General features: G+C 39.9%; 1 protein-coding gene across 1 annotated transcript in view; it reads right to left on the bottom strand.

Annotated features, from left to right (window-relative positions):
- Positions 1-1,832: 1,832 nt before the first annotated feature.
- LOC119728622 (eukaryotic translation initiation factor 5B-like) overlaps positions 1,833-23,506 on the bottom strand; it is a 30,847-nt gene continuing 9,173 nt past the window's right edge. Inside the window, exons 14-24 of the mRNA XM_038200933.1 lie at positions 23,112-23,222; positions 11,100-11,309; positions 9,824-9,955; positions 7,883-8,065; positions 6,949-7,110; positions 6,191-6,322; positions 5,514-5,645; positions 4,341-4,417; positions 3,411-3,714; positions 2,839-3,003; positions 1,833-2,061 (exon numbers count right to left, since the gene is read on the bottom strand). Coding sequence (XP_038056861.1) covers positions 1,954-2,061; positions 2,839-3,003; positions 3,411-3,714; positions 4,341-4,417; positions 5,514-5,645; positions 6,191-6,322; positions 6,949-7,110; positions 7,883-8,065; positions 9,824-9,955; positions 11,100-11,309; positions 23,112-23,222 — 1,716 coding nt within the window. The 3' untranslated portion in view covers positions 1,833-1,953. The remainder of the gene's footprint in view (positions 2,062-2,838; positions 3,004-3,410; positions 3,715-4,340; positions 4,418-5,513; positions 5,646-6,190; positions 6,323-6,948; positions 7,111-7,882; positions 8,066-9,823; positions 9,956-11,099; positions 11,310-23,111; positions 23,223-23,506) is intronic.

Genomic DNA, 23,506 nt, shown 5'->3' with positions numbered 1-23,506 from the left:
AACTTGAATGCTAGCACTTCAATATTAGCACACATAATACACAGTTCATGTATAACACAAGTCAACCAACAGTTTAAGGTACGCAGGATCATTTGCTTATTGCCCTCTTTTTTGCCTTCGAAGCATCAGGGTGGTGACAGCTTACCTGTTTTAGCTCATTGGCCACGATACATTTTGAGAACTTACAGACAAAACACGCAAACTTTGTTAGGTCTTTTAACAAGATTCCCTTGCTAATACATGTACATGCACAAAAAGTGTGACTGCGGGCACTGATTCCATTTCAGGTGAAATAATTTCACAGGGTATTTGATACCAGTCTTATCTTCACTTTGAGCAAGGATTCTATCATTAAATTGGTAGGTACTTTTCCGGGAAATTACAAATTGATCCTACATGCCATTAACCAATGCTTTGGCTACGCCTGACAAGTGGCATGATCTACAGATCAAGGATCGCCCAAGTCAAAAATGTTTATCTTTCCAAATGTAGGACTCTCAAACAATCCTCTCCTTTTCTCAATTTGCCCGTTTCTTCCAACCCCATACTTCTTATTTTTAAGACGAAACATGACATAATAAGAGAAACTGATGATGATAATAAATAATGGTCACTAAAAGTGAACTGAAAATGGACAAATGTAAAGAAAAGTATTAGACAGCATTTAAATTGCAAAAAAAAATTGAGAGTAAAATATCATCCCAAACACAGAAAAAAAAATTCAAATTAAGACTGCTTCCACATCATTCGGCTGTGGCTTACGTAGGATATTTCATAAATATTTTGGCAGTTTTTTGCAAATGATCCTATATGCCTTTCAGGACGAGAAAATTCACAGGAATAATATAAACCCAACAGGGATAACGTGGCTAAACTCAACACGAAATACCCAGGATCTTTTTCCCAGAAAGTTTAAAGATGAATTTTGCAGCTCCTGCCCAAAAATCACAGGTTTCACAGCGACTAACAATGATGGGTGTCATAATTAGCAAACCCATGTTAAGATCATGAAACTTCAATTTAGGTTTTTTGCCCTTTACTGACGTATAAACACTGTATACTCAGTGTGTTACCTCCCGAGTGAAAGTTGGAAAAAATCACTCGGGTGTGACTCGAACCCACGACCTCCTGCTTTCTAGTGCAGACGTCTTACCACTCGACCACCGAGGTTGGCTGGTTCGAATCTGATGTACATAGTAGCGGGTACCGCATTAACTATTCATAAGGGAAGTAACACACTGAGTATACAGTGTTTATACATCGGTGAAGGGCAAAAAAACCTAATTTGATTTACATCACCCCGACGCAAGAAACCCCATCTTACGAATAATCATGAAACTTGTTGGCACAATGCAATGTGGTCTGTTAGGAAAATGTGTTCAGTTCTTGTAGCAGTTAGTGGTTACTCCGTAAAGGTCGCCCACAGCAGCAAAGCTGGCCATATTGTTTTCCGCATTTGATGTCGGGTTTTCTGCATTTCATTATCTTCCACTAAACGCTCAACTCATCTCACTCTGATGCGCTTTCTTGCAAAGCCTTACTCAAACGTAACTGTCTGTGACATTAGATGATGAAACTTGATGCCGTGTGGAAAATCCACTCCACATAATCTCTTGATGGTCGCTGGAACTTTCTCTTTGTAAATTTAGCAGAGTCACACCATTTTTAAGGTGATATGTCACCTCTATCCAAAAGTAGTGTTGCAGTTTTGTTCAGTTCAAAAGTTTGCCTTAAAACGTTCAGAATTCACTTCTGTAAAATCCAAAAATGTGGACTGTTCCACGGCATTCTTGCCTGCCAATAAATGCACTTTGTGTAGTAGTCATCTTTTGCTGCCTGTTGATGCTCCATACTTCTCCACATGGAACAATTGCTATGACAAGTCTCTGTTTGTTTGGGTTTTTTAGGGTTTTTTTCAAGGTAAGTTTGGGGAAAGCCCCAGGTCCGTTCTATTCATAAGATGTCCAGGAGTTTCTTGAGTTCTATCATTGTTTGCCAATCGGCTTTCTCAAGGTCTTCCCGGAAGTATTTCTTGACTGCGTTAATGGACTCGCGGGATATCTGCATGTAAATCAAAAAATGTAGAAAAATACGATTTTGTTAAATACGTTAGTGATTGAAAAATATAACAACAAACTTGACATCTATGTATGGTATATCCTCACATACAACACGGGTAACATGCAGAAATTAGACGCTGACCACAGAAAAAAATGAAACTTGCAATAATGAATCCACTAGTATTGAAACTGAGAATGCTATTTGTTTTAAAAAAAAGACATGAAGTCCAATGCCTTCATTTGTATCTTTCACTAGTTGTGCTTAGTACAGAAACATTTTGCTCAGCAACAAACAGATTCCAAGCTGAAATTTCATGAGACTGGTTCCAAGTTGGTGTAAGCTCAACAAGACAACATGCTTAGCAATATTTCATGCTTTGCAGCTCCAGGAAATGAGACAAGGTGACCAACCGAGGAACTTATGTCCTCACATGTTGTTTGTTCGTCAGTTTTTTGCTTTGTACAACTTAAAAACACATAACAGTAACACCTTGTTTCACATGGGCATTCTAGAGTCGCGCTGAACCAGAATATTCTACACATTTGAATTGAAGTACATGAAATGTTCATTATCTGAAACACTTTAGGGGCAGCTACATTGAAAGCTTGACTGCAACAGTCACTAGAAAATACAAACATAAATTTTGTCTGTCTGAAACCAAAAATCTACTCGGGTCAACACGAGTCCTCTCTAGTGCTATTTCCTTTGCCCAACTCTGGAATGTCAGCCTGAAGCCGGGGTAAACAGACCTCAACATCCTAAAAACATCTGCCTCACCCTGCTGATAAGAAGGTCCTGACTGTCGAAGTGTCTGCCGTACATCTTGGGTGCGTCGCTGCCGCCCGTGTGCTCAATCTTGATACAGACTTCCTGGCCTTTGCGAGCAGTCTCAACATTTTTGTGATTGACCTCTATGCTCGATATCGCCCCAAGAAGGATATTCTGTTGAGATGATATAAAAAAAAAAAACAGGAAAAGGTGACAAATTCGTAAAATATCCAATGACATGTTTGTCTAATAATCACACAAAATTGGATATTCTCATTGAAAAACGACCTGAAAGGAGAATTAAAGAACTTCTTTTCTGGACTAAGCACCTGCTCCAGCCAATATTACTTTTTAAGACAGTTAAGGTTCCAAATTGGTGTGCTAAAAGGCTGGACTTGCGGGATTCCTTAAAGATTCCCGACATGCAAGAGGGACAAGGTTTTGGACACCGGCCAAAATCAAGATACAGTGCATAATAGTGCAGCCGGTAGCCTTGTTTTTTGCCACTATTTTTCCATGCTTTCCAGACTTCTCTACTTAGCAAATTATGAAACTGACACCCAGAAGAACTGAGGACATACCTCTTTGGAAGGCACGCAGATGGGCGTGCCCACTTTACAGATGCCGCCTTCCACGTTGACGCCCACCACGATGGGATTCCGGGCGTTGAAGATGAACTGGGGGATGACCCGCAGCTTGCAGGGGAAGACGGCAATGTGCTTGTGTTCCTCCCTCAGCTTCCGCTTTGCCTCCTCCCGGTAGGCCATGAACTTGTCGAAGAGGTGGTAGATGATGTCTGCCTGGAAGATCTTGACGCCTTCCCGGTCCGCCATCTCCTGGGCGTCCCGCTCCACTTTGACGTCAAAGGCAAGTACGACAGCGTACCTGCAGAGAGGAAATGTCGATGACAAGGATCAGTCAACCAGTCACCTCTCTCATTTATTGGATTCCTCTCCCAGAGCTTAGGCATTCTCCTGATGACGGAGCATTCTGACCAAAATACCAAGTTAACCTCACCGGCTCTTCTAAAAGCCACCTCTCTCGGAGTGTAACTGTATATGGTGTATCCACACACTTCTATCCACCATGCAAAGCCTCAAATCGCATTCTCCTCTAATTTTGTGCAACAGGTCAAGCCCAATCCTTTGCAGCCATTCAGTGTTTCAGCTAAGAGACGCAGGATCACTCAGTGCAAAGTCTGCTTTACCTCGTAAACTGGTCCATTTGATACAAGCTAGAGCAATGTCAGACAGCCACCTTTAAACAGATTGCAAGATTCTACTCAAATCCACAATCTCTTCATCATTCCCATTAGAATCCTTTCCAAACACTGTGGGAAAGTACTCTTAATTGAGTTTATGCCGAGTATTTCATCCACAAGGTAAACAATTTGACAAAGGGTTGTCAACAGCTCATCGTGGATTCCACAGGCTATCAGCAACTTTTAGGGGATTGATCCTCGAAAGTTTCTTACTCAAACCACCACAACAGCGAGAGGAAAGTTTACTTACTGACTATCTCGCTCCAGCATGACCGATGCTTTCATAACATCCTTTTTGTGCACTGGTCCAATGGAAATACCAGCATACTGTGAACAAAAAGTAGGATTTGTCTTCACAACTTGTTTTTTGCAAAATATTATCTGTAAGTTTTAAGTGATTAATATCTGATTACTGACATGGAAGCTTGGAAATGTACAGTAAATCTTAAACCAGTTTACACTGGAGGACATGTAAACACTATCTGGCAATGTATATTCGCAGCGGCAGATGACGTGTTAAATCGTCAAGCTTTCCCTGACATGTATACACATCAGTGGTTCCCATTGGTTTTGAACACACCGTGTTTTGAACTTGAACTTGGCCGCTGTACATGGCCTGTCGTCGTAGCACATATCACTCCACGGCAGGGCCTCGGAGTGATGCAAAATATGAAGTTACAGTGAGAAGTATCGTGTACAAATGACTCTCAAGAGTCAGTATTTGTGGTGTTTGACTTAATTTTAAATTTTGGCCGATATAGCTTGTCTTTTTCAAAAATGGTGCATTTCGGCCAAAACTAATCCCGACAGCAGGTGGTTGACATCTTTCCAACTACTGACACTATTGATACATTATGGCAAAGCTCTTTTAATTTTTTTGTTTGATTATGATAATTACAACAACAATAATAATATAGAAAATGTATAATGCGCCAGATCCACCTCAATGAGATGCTCAAGGTAATTAATTAAGTACAACACAAAAAGGGAGGGCACAATAACATGCATGACTTACAATTAGGATGAACGGCACCCTACAATTTTATAGTAAGTAAAGTCTGTCGCGAGCCACTGTGGCCCATCAGGCCGGCGTTTATTTCTTGTTTCCTAAGCGCGAAATATCTGAGAATATTATCTATTCTCCCTGGATGGGATGCTAGTCCATCGCAGGTTGCCGTTACTCATTTATACCCCTGGTCGGACAGAGGCAAGTGGGGATAAAGTGGCTTGCCCAAGGACACAAAATATGGCCAGCGGCTGGATTTGAACCCTTGACCCTCTGATCATGAGTCACAAACCCTGACCACTATGCCACACTCCCCCACTCTTTACTTCAATTAATTTGGCGAATAAAAGTCGTCGAGCATCTTTATCAACTGTCTTCATGGGAAATCCTCTTATGCAAATTCTAAGCTTCACTTACAGGAATTTGGGAGGTCTTTAGGAATTCCAGGAGAGCTTCTAAGGACCCTAACGTGGAAGCCTGGACGTACACCCCTAGGTCCGCTAGCTTGATGGAGGTGAGCGCTTCCTTGAGTAGTTGAGCAACTTCCTCCTGCAAAGTAGGAACAAAGTCAAAGTTGGCAGTGGACCAATCTTGTCACTCTTATCTCTGTTCTTGAAGTCATCCTAAATCCATCCGATTTTGATCACTGCCACTGTATGTGACATCTGGTGAGGGTCAAGTTAGTTTCTTATGCATGCTACAAGAGAGGCACAATGGTTGTTTGCCCTGCACCCCTAACGTACACCTGAGTGGTGCTGTAGAGGTACATGTGATGTCCGTGACAGAGCCAATTAACCATGACATCTAACTAATGATTCAGAGAAATGATCCAATACTCCTAGTCTGTAATCTCCTTGACCATTACTATATGATGGATGTATAGATTTGAAAAATACATAATCAGGTCACCGAGCTCTTAATACCAAAAAAGGTCTGATTTGTACATATACAGTAGAAATACTTCACAAGTGGACATTTGGGAAAGGTTTGTGACAATTTCGTTTTAGACACTGAGTGGAAATGCTTTAAGAAATTCGGGGTTAAAACAATTTCATAAATGACATAATGAAATACTAGAGAACCAACGACGATACCTTAAGTATCTCTACTTCCTCAGGATGTTGAGCGGCTAGTAGCGGCATCCCAGCCAGGGCCTTCTCCAGGTCCTTGGCTAGTACCTTGACCCCCTGGGCGCCGGCTATCTCCTTAAACTTCTCATACTGATTCTGCAGTGACATAAGGCATAAAAATAAGTAACAAACAATGAGAACAGTTCACTGGATTTGAGACTAGATGACTTGTGATTGGCTTGTGATTGAGTTGTGTATGATTTGGGATTGACTTGGGATTGACTTGGGATTGACTTGGGATTGACTTGGGATTGACTTGGGATTGACTTGGGATTGACTTGGGATTGACTTTTGAGGATTGACTTAAACTTTGCCTTCTCGTTTCAGCAAGGAGGGGGGGGGGGGGGGAAGGAGGCCACTGGGGCAACCACGCTCCATGGCGAGTTTTGCTTTTTTTAAAGAAACTGAAAGTGCAAGAATGTCATGACCAACACTTGCACTTCAAGACCCCTTCAAAAATGAATGTGTACAAACAGTTATTCCAGCACAGATCAGACAGTTAGTGTTAACATTTAGAATTGCCCTTCCTCTCAACACAGGTTTCCATGCAAGTGTCCTTCCCATGGGATATCTCTAGGTGTCAAAGCGGCCATTATTGTTAACACACATCAGTCGGTAAAGTCAAGTCTCTTAACATTTTGGGCCATGTTTCCTTGGGTATTGATAAAAATGTTATTTGTAAAACCTTGTGAAAGCCACAATCTCCCCAGCGTGTGTCTTACCTTAACTCTGAGTTCTTTTAGAGGCTGTGGCATGAGCAAGCCCCTAACCGGCGTGACTATGGGTCCCTCCTGACCAGCTAGGACGATGGTGTCTCCTTCCCTTAGCCGACCGTTGACCAATACCACGTCCACTGTGGTCCCAAGACCTGGAAGGGATTTCACCTTTCGGGGAGACAAAAGGCAAAACTTTATCGTGAAGTACTTTTAAAGGAAAACAACACACCAAGGAAAACTGACTTTATCATAATGCACTTGGTCAGTTTCCCTTCAAGGTTTATTTGAAGTTTTGGAATAAAAAATGTCGCCAAATGATACCCGTTTCCTATTTCCCAGGTTTGCAGCATTGCTAATGTTGCTAGCTTCATAACTTTGGGCGTGATCCCTGGCTACATGGCATATACGGGTTTATGGCTTCTGACTAGCAGAAACTGAACAAAGATACTGACAAACTGGGGAACCACCAACATAGGGCTGGATAGCTCATTTGGTAGAGGACTGGAACGACAGTCCGGAGGTCGCAGGTTCAAACTCCGCTCCAGTCAATTTCTTTCTTCAACTTCAAAAAATAAAAATAAATTAGAGAAACAGAGGGCCAGACATTTTGACAATCTCTTGCGATGGCTAAAAACAAAGGGGTAAATTGCTAGTAGAATCATCTCAGTGCCAGTGCGTACTTAATACTGAAGTGAATGCAGACACAAGGTGCAACATTATGTATTTGTGCTGCAACTTTTGTAATGAAAATGCTGATATCCACTTAATTTCTCAGGACTGTTGGTCAATATAACAATTTTAAACCGAGAATCACTTGAGGTACTGCGAACATATCCAGCCCTTTTTGATCATGCGCGTACCCGACCCGTACCCTTAGATTTGACAGAAAAGTCAGAAACTGAAGGTCCAGGAACCTGACTATCCATACTATAGTGCATACCTCTAGCGTTGTACACTGTAGCTCATCCGAGAAAGCTAGTCTCTTGGCCAGCCTGGTCTGACTGAACTCTATCAGGAGAGCAATGAGGTTGCCCATCCCGTCTCCTGTGTGGGCCGACGTCGGGACCAGGGATACGTAGGTCTTGGTGTCAGGGTTCTCGTAGAACAGAGCTGCATTCAAACCCTGACAAAACAAACAATGCAAAATTCACTCTGCATGATTTGTGACACCAATTATCAGTGTTGCTATTAACTCCATCACAAGTCCAGGGCTTGCGAGGACTTGCGAGGACTTGCGAGGACTTGCAGGGACTTGTGAGGACTTGCGAGGACTTGCGAGGACCTGCGAGGACCTGCGAGGACCTGCGAGGACCTGCGAAGACTTGTGAGGAATTGCAAGAACTTGTGAGGACTTGAGGGTTTGCAAAGCCTTGTAACGACTTGTGGGGACTTGTGGGGACTTGTGAGGACCTGGAAGGACTTGTGAGGAATTGCAAGCACATGTGAGGACTTGTGGGGTTTTGTGGGGACTTGTGTGGAAGTGCAAGGGATTTTGAGGGCTTGCAATGTCTTGTAACAACTTGTGGGGACTTGTGAGGACCAGTGAGGACTTGGGACAGACAAAACAACATTGCCATTTGTTTGAAACATGAATGCAGGGTTGAGGATAATTTATTAGCCATCTCTGCTGCTCACTGAGTTGAATCAAGTCATATCTGGGACGTTGTAACAGTCACATTCTCCATCGCAGTTACAACACATCTCGGTTACCACGCCAAAAGATCCCGCCATACCCTAACCCCCTAGGATGTGTGAAAACATATATGATTGCACCATTCAGGGACTGTTAGTGTTAAGTATACAGAAAGAAAAGTTAAAAGCTTAAGTGTATTAGGCCCAAAAAAAAAAATGGAGACCACAGTGTGCGTTGCGACTGCATATGAAAACTAATGACAAAAATCTCTTGAGCCTCATTTCAGGAAATCATACTTTATCAGCAGGTGAAATGCTACACAATTGACCTATCGCAGTAGAATCGCGTTCGAATCACGTCAACGCAGCTTGTGAAATATTGTCCAATTACAAGATATACAAATGGACGCAAACACTCAACATCTGAGACAAACAAAACTTAGTGTACACAAATTCCATAGGGTTGTCTAAGGGGCGTGGCTAAGTCGCAAACGGCAATACGTCAAGTACTTCAAAGGTCAGTTCTCATTAAAACACCAGAGTAGAACCAACTTCATTGCATTTGAACTGATACTTGACTAGTGATACACATATTCCAGTAATTGTGGGTAGCATATCCTTGAGGTTTTCAAGACCAGGACAAATCAATATTGCAATTAAAGTGGTTTGTTTCATTTCAACAAATTTTATGAAGCCCAATACATCATTTGGTAAGGCCCAAAAAAAAAATAGTCGGTCTCTGGTCAGACCGAAGTTCCGGAATAGATGCGGCGACGCGTTTTTGTTTTTTTTGGTGGCTTTTTTTTTTTCAAGCTTGAATTGTACAGACAAGGTGGGTACTATTTTGCTTTTTTGTGTCCTCATTATACATTGGTGTCCTCCAAAATTTGCCTTGGTGCCCTTTATCATTTGCCTTGGTGCAATTTCCCCATTCCTTGGTGCTCCTTGGTACAAAAATTTGAGGAGGCGCGGCAATAGAGGGCGCTGTTGTAGCTTCCGTGTTAATTTGAAAAAAAAAAAAAGGTTGATGCGCATGATTAAAATCGACGCGCGCTGACCAGAGACCGAGTTTTTTGGGGTTTTTTGCCTTAGTTTCCATGATTTTTGCACCAAACCGTGAATTTTAATATTTTGGGGGAAGTTTTTTTCCATTTAATTAGCTTTTCATCTAAGTAATGAGTACCCTTTGACGAAATAGTGAAATGAGAAGTTTATTCTCTGTGAATGCTCCTGGCGCTGATTCACACACCTGTTCGGCAAAAGCCGTGATGGTCATTTTGACCCGCTCGTCAAACTCGTCCCTGGTGTGCTTCTTCTGTTTCTTGACGGTGTTAGCAATGTCTGTGTGAGGACTGCTCTTCCATTCATACAGCACATCGATCTACATGAGACCAAAAAAAAAGACAATCTACAGAGGTGCCAAACGTGGGGAACTACACTGCAGCAAGGTTGGTTAAATAACGACCAATTAGTATTTGAATGTAATTTTGAAGATAATCCTTTTGTTCACTGTGTGCGATAATACTGCTTACAGCCCCTGACTTTGCTTCACAAAAATGGCGCTGGAATCAAAACTACTGGACCGAATCAGGGTTCTTGGTGTAATTTTCATGCCAACAAAATGTCCTAGCCATATGATCAATAGTGTGGAGGTAGGTCTCTGAATATTGGAAGTATGAGGTTGCGGGGTTTTTTTTTTGGGGGGGGGGGACCACCCTGTGTTATCTCATGACAATCTGCAGCAAAACTTGCTGTGTTAACTGAGTCCAGCCGAAACAGGTTTTCGTTTTGCCCAGTTTTTATTGCTTTTTTCCCACTATTTTCCATTGGAATTGTGAATGGAATTGGAATTTTCCATTGGAATTTGTGATGCGATCAAGCTAAACGAGTCGTTTGTCGACAATTATGATTTTAAGATACAGCCCAAAATAGGTCAGTAGGGGTGGAAATTTCAAAACTGACTTTTGTTTAAATTGGAAGGCTACATATGTCCTCTTTCATGTCAACTACTTTTTTTCCAAGAAAAAGTAGTTAAAATGTGATATTTTGGCTTTGTAGATTTCTCTGTTTTCATCTTTCTGATCTGCCTGTGTTTTAAGTCCCATAACTTCTGAACGGAAGGTCGTATTCACATGGGGTTTTCACCAAAAATAAACTGAAGGATAGCTCTATTCAAAAATGTAAAACAACAAAATTCGATAGGGGTCGGCAAATGACTCATTCAGCTTAATCGCATCACCTTTACATATATTCTGCACCCCTCTTTGGAAACTGATATTAATCCTATCTATTGAAGATAGCTACAATCAATTATGTCATAAATACGTCAACATGTATCAAGTGAGATCAAGGGTACATTTTCACTGTGCATTATACAGAGAATTACGCATTAAGTGTGACTGAAACTTGGTATGTGTATAGACGATAAACTCTTTTATTTAGATTCAAATTCCTCAAGTTTTATTGCGCACCTGTTTTGTTTACTCACAACTATGTATTCTGGACCTCTCAGGAAATGCCCTCACCTTGTTTAATGCCACAATAAACGGTGTCTTTCTTGATCGGAGTAGGTTCAGCGATTCAATCGTCTGGGGTTCCAATCCATGCATGACATCCACCACCAGGATGGCGATGTCGCACAACGACGAGCCTCGTGTCCGCAGGTTGCTGAAGGACTCATGGCCCGGGGTGTCGATGATAAGCAGGCCCGGGATTCTCAGCTCTTCCTTGGCAAACTGCACAGACAAGAAAAAAAAAACAAAACAAGATTCAGTCTTTACCTCCTTTTGTATATTACAATACCTCATGCATATTCATGAGCGAGAGTGATTTCTCAACTTCCAATTCTCGGGGAATATAACGGTAGGTCGAATTGTCATGAAAGTTGGTGTCAGTACCTGTATCTCTTAAACTCCACAGTACCTCAGACTGATGTTGACAACATGGAAACTACACACACTTCTGACTAACATCTCATCAGCCTTAAAATAACTTTCATTGAGGAGGGGCCACCACCAGTCCACAAGAGCCCACAGGGATTGGATGCTTTAGCTGCCTATACATCTTGGTCTATTCCCTGATTGTTTTATGATGTCCAATTCTCTTTTTCTTTACATTCACAAGAAGTATGACCCATCCCTAAGAACTGAATATGTAATCTGCTGCCTGACTCAGCGACGGCTAATTTCATGCTTGAATTCAAGAACCATATTTAAGAGCCAATATTACAATCACTGCTAAAATCTATCTGTATAAAAACGCCCAGTTGCAAGACCTTTTCTTGACAAAAGAAGCGCCAGGTTATTTGAAGCGTAACTAATCGTCTATTGATTAAATTCTGGGACTCCACAGAATCTTTACAGGAGTCTCCAGTCTCTGGTTCCTGTTGTTTTGATTATCATATTCAATATTATATAGCTACATGTATAACTGCAATTAACAGACCTGTTTCCATGCCAACTTTACCCAAACAGATGCAAAGCATCTTTTACAAATGAGAAAAAATTGTGTTGACGTGGCAGTCAGTCTGGGCTCCGCACACGTATGAGACATGAGAGCATCTCCTCTACACGTTCATGAAAAACTTGATTTTGGGATGAAAAAATTAGAGTTGGATTTCCTTCAGACGGATTGGGAGTTATATCATTCTACAATCTGATAGTAATTTGTTTTGGTTTCCATTACTCGATCAATAAAATCAATTCACTATAATTTACAAATTGAATAACCAACTATGTATCTGGAGGTGCAACGCATTCTGTTTGGAGGATGGCTTGCTCTGATGGTCGGTGTTTTCAATGCTGATAGTACCTGTATGAGTTGCCCACAAGGATGGACATACTACAATCATTCATGCTATATCAAGTTTATTAACGACAAAATCCCTTGGATTCAGGCTTACAAGAGATGTGAAAGTCTGAATGCTCAGCTGCTGGTACTCAACTCCAGAGAAGAGACATATTTTATCAAAGAAATAATGCAGCAAGCATTTCCTGAAAGAAAATCATCTGGCACACAACTCTGGCTTGGCTGTAAGGAGATAGATGGGAGGTGGGTGTGCTCTGATGATAACCAACAGCAGCTTGCAATGCTCAACAATGAACAGACATGCACAGTGCTGGAGCCCTTCACTTCAGAATCTAGAGCACTTGATTGTTTCAAGGAAAGGCGATGTATTTGTGAGAAACAAAAAATAGTTAGCAGTTCAGTTCGCTGCCAAGGTGTCATTAAACAAGATGCTGACCTGATGACCATACCCTACTGCCTGCTGGGCCACGCCTACATGGTCACCCACATCAAGCACCCGATACAATGCTGCATGGCCTGCTACAAGAATCCCAACTGCCGCTCCTTCAACCTGTCAGGGAAGATGTGCCATCTCAAAAATGTCACCATCTCCCAGGTTGATGCTGACAAGTTTGTGACTACCATGGAGAGCTGTGCCAACTACCAAATTGATTTGTAATAAGCAGGAAGTATAGCAGAATAAATCACGCGCATTGTTCTCTGATATACCCAATAAGTTCCAGCTCAACACAAACAAAAACTTGGAACTCTTTACAAGCTATTCCTCAACAAAATCACCAGTTCCTGTATCTCTTAAACTATACAGAACCTCAACTGATGACAACATCATGGAAACTACATGTACAACTTACTTGCTCACATCTCATCAACTGTAAATTACAATTCTATCGGTAGCTCTCCAAAGATCTTTTGCTGAAATGATTGACTATTATTAATGAGCGACGGCTTTCACAAAACTCTCCACCGACAATGAAAATCAAAGTTTGGCTGGTTTAACGTGGCCGATGGGGATTTTTGGGAAAACAAATCCACCTTCCACATGAGTTGCATAGTGACACCATGATGGAAGCAAAAAGAGATTGTCATTTTAATGAAGACTGATCTTCTAATTGTCAGGTTGTGGCTTGTCAAAACAAAATACCCAGTCTCAATGATGGCATATTGACAGTAGGACAACAATAACAATAACTTGTCACTCTCACTGTCAAATAAAGTGATCTGTTTGGAAATTATGGACAGTTACTGGCTCACTACGGAAAGGCTTCGTATCATTTAAGGATTGGATGCCGACGGGACCACAGCTCGATCGCGCTAACAGATACAGCAGTGAGAGCTCAGATTGAGTTACCATTGCAAACTGCTAGCAAGGATTTACTCAGAATGTATCTGGAGATGCAAAGCATTCTGTTGGGAGGATGGCTTGCTCTGATGCTTGCTGTACTTGGCACTGATGCTACCTGTACAAGCTGCCCACAAGGATGGACATACTACAATCACACTTGCTACATCAAGTATATTACAGACAAAGTCCCATGGATTGAGGCATACAAGAAATGTGAACGTCTCAATGCTCAGCTGCTGGTTCTCAACTCCAAGGAAGAGACAGACTTTATTAGAGAAATAATGCAGCAAGCATTTCCTAGCAATTCAATTAAGAAACAGCTCTGGCTTGGCTGTAAGGAGAAAGATGGGAGGCAGGTGTGCTCTGATGATAACCAACAGCAGCTTGCAATACTCAACAATGAATGGAAATGCACAGAGCTGAAGCCCATCACTTCAGAATCTAAAGCAGCTGATTGTTCCAAGGGAAGGCGACATATTTGTGAGAAACAAGAAAAAGTGAGCAGTTCAGTTCGCTGCCAAGTTGTGAGCAAGCAAGATGCTGGCCTGATGACCACACCCTACTGCCTGCTGGGCCACGCCTACATGGTCACCCACATCAAGCACCCGATACAATGCTGCATGGCCTGCTACAAGGATCCCAACTGCCGCTCCTTCAACCTGTCAGGGAAGATGTGCCATCTCAACAATGTCACCATCTCCCAGGTTGATGCTGACAAGTTTGTGAATACCGTGGAGAGCTGTGCCAACTACAGACTTGACTGATTCTGATTCAAGGTAAATTATCTCAACAGTCTGCTTCTAGGCAACATCATTTTATCAAACAGGACTATGTTTTGACAGATACATGAATCTGAAATGGTCAACTCATGATCTACATGATTTAACTGAAGATGACATTCTCTACATTGGCCAATATACAAGTAATTCTCAATGACATCAAATCAACTTTGTCAATGAAAACATGAACTTACTGATAACAAACTTGAAACTGAACAGTGTCTTTGCTGCTCATTTAGTAACTTTTACTCACTGATTGGTCCAATTCAAGTTAAGTGATTTTTTTCTGGTTTATAACAGTTTTGGGATTAACTTTAATCTCCAGAAATTGCCGATATTGAAGCCTTCACCAGGAAATACCTGTGTATTGATGTTACTAAAATAAAGAGTGCATTAAATATCTGATTGCGTTTTGTAATTGTGACAAAGTACAGTGCCTTACTAATTATTAGCTTTTGGAAAATAAAACAATTATGTTTTTGAATGCCTGGAAACTTTATGTACACTTTGAAAAGTGATCTTGAAATATATTATTGCACGCAGTATAATATATGAGTTGGTTTAGAAGTATGAGTTGGTATTAGAGTAAAACATATGATAAATATTTTAAACTTATATAATATATTCTGCACTTATGTTGTAATTGTGAAAAAAAGTAAAGTGTCTTTGAAGTTTAAAGTTGCATTCCCTGTGCTATTTTAAGTTTCACCCCAATATTTTTTTTGATGAGATATCGAACAAACACAATCCCTGGATGTTTGGTTACTCAGTTATTTCTTTACAAAATTCAAAATATTTGCGTCCTGACGATCTTTCCACTCTTGCAGGGCAGGTTGAATTGTGCGTAAAATGAAAGCCTTTTATTCTGAGAGTTGCACACGTCCAAAACTTGAGGCACATAGGATTTTTCGTTAAAACATAACACTCAATAAGAAAATTTGTTGGAAGAAATAAAAAAAGGAATTCTCTTGAAGAGCATGGGGTATGCAACGTTAAGCAATAATGCTAACTTTTCTTTAAAAAAAATGAATTTGAATTTTTGAAAATTGTCTGCACATTCTAAACAATATCCATGTGAAATACGTTACTGCATTTGGTGTCTTGTAAGTATCAGGTCAGCTTGAGATTTAGACAAGAAATTATTTAATATCCTTAAACAGAGTGTTTTCTGTATACTTAAATATAACTTTGCATCTATTTAGTAAGATGGTGATTTTCTGGCTGTTGACAATGTGACTTTTACTCATGGAAAGTTCTTCTATATTAATTCTTTGTGTAAGTTTTAGGGATTACGTAGCCCCACCCTAGAAAAAACAAATCGAACAAATTCAGAATTTTGTTTAACAAACAACTTTCTTATGGCATGTGTGTCTATTTCCAATATTGAAAGGAAAATTCTCTGATGTGTACTGCATTTTCAAACATTTTACTGTCTAGATGTTAGTGATAAGTAAAAATTTCAAAGATGGACTATTTGCACTTTCAAGCCAATTTAACTTTATTCGCACTATGTCATGCTCTTTCTTTATTGAACTTCAAATGAAGTTGTAGAAGACGTTTCAAAATTTGATCTGATAACAACATTGTGTAGAACCTTGTGTAAAGTGCAAATAAAGGATTGCCTAAAGCATGACGAGAAAAAGTGGTTGCCTGATTTTAAGTCAAAACCTACAAATTTAAGGTCTTGTTCTTGCAAAAAAATGCTTCCCATTAAGAAAAACAAATGTCCTAATTACAAGTTATGGAGTTGTGAATGCTGCAATTTTCAAGGAAGCAATAGACAGCTTAGGAATTACATCACAATATTCAATCTTTATGTTTGACTAAAGCAGGAGGGATACGATACCACATACAAATAAAGGAGGGGCCACCACCAATCCACAAGAGCCCACAGGGATTGGTTGCTTTAGCTGCTTACAAATCTTAGTCTGTTCCCTGATTGTTTTATGACATCCAATTCTCTTTTTCTTTACATTCACATGAAGTATGACCTATCCCTAAAAACTGAATATGTAATCTGCTGCCTGACTCAGTGATGGCTAATGTCATGCTTGAATTCAAGAACCGCATTTAAGAGCCAATATTACAATCACTGCCAAAATCTACCTGTATAATAACGCACAGTTGCAAGACCTTGACTAGACAAAACGAGAGCCAGGTTTTTTATAGTGTAATTTATGGACTATTGATCATCATCTTCAATATTATATAGCTATAACTGCAATAAACGGACATGTTTCCATGCCAACTTTACCCAAACAGATGCAAAGCATTTTTTAAGAATGAGAAAAAAATTGTGTTGACGTGGCAGTCAGTCTGGGCTCCACATTGGTATGAGACATGAGAGCATCTCCTCTACACTTCATCGAAAAACTCGATTTTGGGTCGAAATTTTTTAAGTTGGATTTCACCAAGACGTATCTGGAATTTTATCATTCTACAATCTTATAGTAATTTGTTTTGCTTTCCATTAATCAATTAATAAATCAATTCACTATAATTTACAAATTGAATAACCAACCATGTTTCTGGAGATGCAAAGCATTCTGTTGGGAGGATGGCTTGCTCTGATGATTGCTGTTCTTGGCACTGATGCTACCTGTACAAGCTGCCCACAAGGATGGACATACTACAATCATTCATGCTACATCAAATACATTGAGTATATTACAGACAAAGTCCCATGGATTGAGGCATACAAGAAATGTGTAAGTCTCAATGCTCAGCTGCTGGTTCTCAACTCCAAGGAAGAGACAGACTTTATAAGAGAATTTATGCAGCAAGCATTTCCTGGTGAGAATTCAACTCCCAAAGGGCTCTGGCTTGGCTGTAAGGAGATAGATGGGAGGCAGGTGTGCTCTGATGATAACCAACAGCAGCTTGCAATGCTCAACAATAAGTGGAAATGCACAGTGCTGAGGCCTTTCACTTCAGAATTTAATGCAGCTAATTGTTCCAGGGGAAGGCGACACATTTGTGAGAAACAAGAAAAAGTGAGCGGTTCAGTTCGCTGCCAAGCTGTGAGCAAGCAAGATGCTGGCCTGATGACCACACCCTACTGCCTGCTGGGCCACGCCTACATGGTCACCCATATCAAGCACCCGATACAATGCTGCATGGCCTGCTACAAGGATCCCAACTGCCGCTCCTTCAACCTGTCAGGGAAGATGTGCCATCTCAACAATGTCACCATCTCCCAGGTTGATGCTGACAAGTTTGTGACTACCATGGAGAGCTGTGCCAACTACAGACTTGACTGATTCTGATTCAAGGTAAATTATCTCAACAGTCTGCTTCAACAAAACATTGTTTTGTTAAACACAGATACGTGAATCTGAAACTGTCCACACATGATCTACATGATTTAACTGAATATGACAATTACTACACTGGCCAATATACAAGTAATTCTCATTGAAATCAACTCAACTTTGTCAATGAAAACATGAACTTACTGATAACAAACTTGAAACTGAACAGTGTCTTTGCTGCTCATTTAGTAACTTTTTACTCACTGATTGGTCCAATTCAAGTTAAGTGATTTTTTTCTGGTTTATAACAGTTTTGGGATTAACTTTAATCTCCAGAAATTGCCGATATTAAAGACTTCACCAGGAAATTCCTGTGTATTGATGTTACTAACATAAAGAGTACATTAAATATCTGATTGCGTTTTGTAATTGTGACAAAGTACAGTGCCTGATTTTAAGTCAAAAACTACAGATTCAAGGATTTGTTCTTGCAAAAAAAATGCATCCCATTTAGAAAAACAAATGTCCTAATTACAAGTTATGGAGTTGTGAATGCTGAAACTTTCAAGGAAGCAATGGACAGCTAAGGAATAAGACCACAATAGTACATCATTCACAATGCAACAAACAAATCTTTGTTTGAATATAAAGCAGGAGGGATATGGTAACACATAGAAATAGAGGAGGGGCCAACACCAATCCACAAGAGCACACAGGGATTGGTTGCTTTAGCTGCTTATACATCTTAGTCTGTTCCCTGATTGTCTCATGACGTCCAATTCTCTTTCTCATTACATTCACATGAAGTATGAACTAGCCATAAGAGTTGAAAATTTAACGTTACCTCACTTATTGATGGCTAATGTCATGCTTGAATTCACGATCCGCATTTAAGAGCCAATATTAGAATGTCTGCTAAAATTTAAACTGCCTGTATAATAATGCACAGTTGCAAGACCTTGACTGGACAAAACGAGAGCCAGGTTTTTTGAAGCGTAACTAACAGACTTTTGATTAATCTCCAGTTTCTGGTTCCTGCTGTTTTGATTATCATCTCCAATATTATAATGCTATAAAATTATAATTAACAGACCTGTTTCCATGCCAACTTTACCCAAACAGATGCAAAGCATCTTTTACAAATGAGAAACAATTGTGTTGACGTGGCAGTCAGTCTGGGCTCCGCACACATATGAGACATGAGAGCATCTTTTCTACACTTTGATGAAGGAAATTGACTTTGGAGTGACAAATATTGAGTTGGATTTCTGTAAGATGGATTTGGAGAAATATTATTCTACAATCTGATAGTAATTTGTTTTAGTTTCCATTACTCGATCAATTTAATCAACTTGATGTAATTTACAAATTGAATAACCAACTATGTATCTGGAGATGGAAAGCATTCTGTTTGGAGGTTGGCTTGCTGTGATGGTTGGTGTTTTCAATGCTGATGCTACCTGTATGAGTTGCCCACAAGGATGGACATACTACAATCACACTTGCTACATCAAGTATATTACAGACAAAGTCCCATGGATTGAGGCATACAAGAAATGTGAAAGTCTGAATGCTCAGCTGCTGGTTCTCAACTCCAAGGAAGAGACAGACTTTATAAGAGAAATTATGCAGCAAGCATTTCCTGGTGAGAATTCAACTCCCAAAGGGCTCTGGCTTGGCTGTAAGGAGAAAGATGGGAGGCGGGTGTGCTCTGATGATAACCAACAGCAGCTTGCAATGTTCAACGATGAACAGACATGCACATTGCTGAAGCCCTTCACTTCAGAATTTGAAGAAATTGATTGTATCAAGGTGAAGCGATTTGTATGTGAGAAACAAGAGGAAAAAAACGGTTTAGTTCGCTGCCAAGCTGTGAGCAAGCAAGATGCTGACCTGATGACCACACCCTACTGCCTGCTGGGCCACGCCTACATGGTCACCCAGATCAAGTACCCGATACAATGCTGCATGGCCTGCTACAAGGATCCCAACTGCCGCTCCTTCAACCTGTCAGGGAAGATGTGCCATCTCAACAATGTCACCATCTCCCAGGTTGATGCTGACAAGTTTGTGACTACCCTGGAGAGCTGTGCCAACTACAGACTTGACTGATTCTGATTCAAGGTAAATTATCTCAACAGTCTGCTTCTACAAAACATCATTTTATTAAACAGGACCACCTTTTGACAAATACATGAATCTGAAACCGTCAACACATGATCTACATGATTTAACTGCAGATTATGCTTACTTGACTGGCAACATTTATATTTAAGTACTTTTCAATGACATCACCTCAAATTTGTCAATGAAAACATGAACTTTCTGATAAACTTGAAACTGAATGATGACTTTGCCATTAATTTAGTTAATATAAAATAACTTCTTACTCATTGGATGGTTCCATACTAGTTAATGGATTTTTTCTTGTTTATAATAGGTTAAGGATTAAATTTAACTTCAAGATTTGAGTATTCAGAAAGGCTCACGCAATTCCCTGAAAACTGAAACCATCACTGAGAAATTCCTGTGTTTTGATGTAAATAACATTGATAGAGCACTACATAAATTATCACGTATTGTTGTAGGTATGAACAAGTACAGTGCCTTAATACAACATTTTTAGAAAAAGAAAATGATGCATTTGAAGGCCTGAAATGTTTATGTAAATTTTGAAATTATTGCACACAGTATAATATGAATATGGAAGTTTCAGTCGGTAAAAAAGTAAAAGATAATGATAAAGATTTTGCACTTACATTTGAGCACTTATATACCTAATCTCTTAAGAAAATGTAGACTGGCATGAATGGTAAGCCAATATTCGTGTTGTAAGTGGGATCTTTTTTTAGAGAAAGAAAACCGATGCATCTGAATGATGGACAAGTTTGAACACGTGTTAGAAAGTAATCTTGAAATCTGCTATTGCACATAGTAAGTGTATAGTACACTTAAATAAATGTATATTCTGCACTTATTTGTGAAATGTAACTAGGATAAAGAAAATTGATGCATTGGAATATGCTGAAAAGCATTGTGCACATTTTACAAAGTAATCTTGATATTATTGTACACAGTATAATACAGGGTAAGTCCAAAAAGCGGAACCCAAACCCCCAAAAATATATTTCATATTTGAAAAAATATGTAGCACCAAACATAATAATGACTGGAAAGCCAATTTCATAAGCTACATTTAGATGAAAAAAAAAACTTGGGGTTTTTTTTGGACGAAAGAGGTTTTAGGGTCATTGTGTTCAAATGGAGATATTCTTTGAACGAATCTTGCAATTTCAGTAATTTTTTCATCTAAAAGCAGCTTATGAAATTGGCTTCCCAGTCATTATTATGTTTGGCGCTACATATTTTTATATGAAATATAATTTTTGGGGTTTGGGTTCCGCTTTTTTTTACTCACCCTGTATAAACATTTTTGAAGTTTGAGTCTGTTTAAGAGTAAAACGTAACAATAAATATTATGCACTTATACTGAATGTACATTCTGCAATTTAAATTGATATAAACTTGCTTTTATCAAAATTTTGATTTTCTTTCCGAAACGACTTTTAAAAGAATATATTGTCCTGTAACAAATAAAATTTGCTTGTTTGTTTTTGCAGGTCTTTGTACAGTTTTAAATAGTGGTTTTAAAGGATGTACTCCAGTTCAGAAATTGTGCACACTGTTTAGAACGAATTAGGAGTGTCTCGTTCTTAATTCAAAAGTTGAAATTATTTAATTGATTGCTTGTCGTGGGCCGATATCTTTGTGTGCGATGTCTCAATGGAAATCTCATAACTAATGTAATGGTAGAAAATTATCAATTCAATTTGAAAATCTATTTTTCAAGGTGCCACATCAAAAAAGCACGTATAGCACCATGTTACACTTTGTTTGACAACTAGACCAAAAAAAGGATACAAACCACAATTTTCAAATTTGATTTGCTCTCTTTTTTTTTTTAAATTACTTAAATGTAAACTGAATGAAGCTTGTAATTAAAAGGCAAAAGATGTGCAAAAGAATAAAGGTCTTGACTGTATTGTGGAACAAAAAAAAAACCTGCTTGATTTCAACTCCAAAGGAATGAATTCAAGGACTTTTTTCTTGCAAGAAGCTTGTCTGTTTGGGAAAAGAAAGGTCATAATATAGACTTGAAATCAAGTCGGTAATTGGTACAATTTTGTTCGCCTGTCGCACACCCCATACAGAGTTTCTACATACCGCGCAATCCCATGGTGTGGTGTGTGTTGCGTGAGCCAGGGCATTTACATGCGGGGACATGATTGGTTAGGAATCAGGGGAATATGAATATTCATGTTACACCTTACAGCTTGATGCATTTGTGCTACACATGTACACATGTTCTATCCATGGTGAGTGGAGTACAGCACGGAGCGAGTCCCATTCTTGGGGGGGGGGTGTCAAAAGCTTATTTTTGAGCCGTTTGGTATTCCGTCATATTTTTCTCTTCTTCGGAGAACAATTACTTGAAAAGTTATATTTTCTCTTTTTAGCATTATTATACAATTGAGTTTAATTTTCTAATGATTATCTTTTGGAAAAAGAGAGACACGTGCCCTGATCTAGAGAAAGACATCCCCACTCTAATAATGGAAGCTTCCTCAGTGGTACAGATGAGCTATCATTGGCCCTCTCCATGGAAACGTAATGCACATGTATTTCGATGGGCGCATAAATCAGGCATGCAACTTGGAAGAAACTAAAAATGAGGAAACTCCAATCTTAACAAGACTTTGTTTTGTGCTTTTCAGTTGTGAATGGCGTAAGTGTGAAGTGAAAAACAAGGAAATCAGCTGATCCCAGGAAAAGTTGCATGCCTGATAAATGAATGTGCGTCTGAATCATGTTAGTCAAGTCGAAAGCAAATGATAATAAACATGACACACAGCGCCGTGCTAGTATATATTGAGGGCGCCAACAGACAAAACACATCTGTCTAGAGACTTGCTCTCGAGTCTAGTCACACTCATGATCTGTCTGGAGTATGATGGTGTCGATATGGCATTTTATACCAATGTCTCAAAGGGCCATGAGACCAATTTTTGGCAGCTGCTCAAGATCGATGCAATCTGGTCTCTACCCTCACAGGTACCCATGACTACTCCTGGGAGAGAGGCGATTGTAGTAAAGTGTCATGCCCAGGAACACAAACACTATGTTTCCCTCTGGTTGTAAGTGGCTGCCATGCTGCCCATCAGGTCATTTGACCAGCTATCTGAAGCAGCTCAAGATCTGGTCCCTGGCCTTACAAGTGCCCATTTAAAAGCCTGGGTAGAGAGAGCAAATTGTAGTAAAGTGTCATGCCCAAGGACACAAACACCATGCTTGCCTTACCTGCCTACACATCTTGGTCTGTTCCCTGATGGCATCTGGAGGCACCATGGTGGCTCCTATCTGCTGTGTAATGCCGCCAGCTTCCCCGTCTTGGACGTGGGTGTGTCGAATCTTAAACAAAAATCAATGGATCCAAACCCTTAACCATATTTATCTGATCAGTACGGACTGGCTCACTCACACGTTTGGACTGTAATAGGCCCCCCCAAAAATGACACTGCTACATGTAGTTTGTTATATCCAAGTATTTTTAATGTCTCATGTCAGCTTTTGAGAATGCACCACGGATGAAACGTCAACAGTGGAAAATGGTATAGGGGTTATGCACAGCAATGCAAAGCCATGTACAAGCAGGCATTTATGTAGTCCACTGCCTGGACTGTTCTCGTGCGATC

Source organism: Patiria miniata, unplaced genomic scaffold (genome assembly GCF_015706575.1).
Source record: "Patiria miniata isolate m_02_andy unplaced genomic scaffold, ASM1570657v1 HiC_scaffold_20, whole genome shotgun sequence".
Taxonomy (NCBI): domain Eukaryota; kingdom Metazoa; phylum Echinodermata; class Asteroidea; order Valvatida; family Asterinidae; genus Patiria; species Patiria miniata.
Note: the sequence above shows the minus strand (reverse complement) of the source record. Positions and strands in the feature narration are given on the sequence as shown.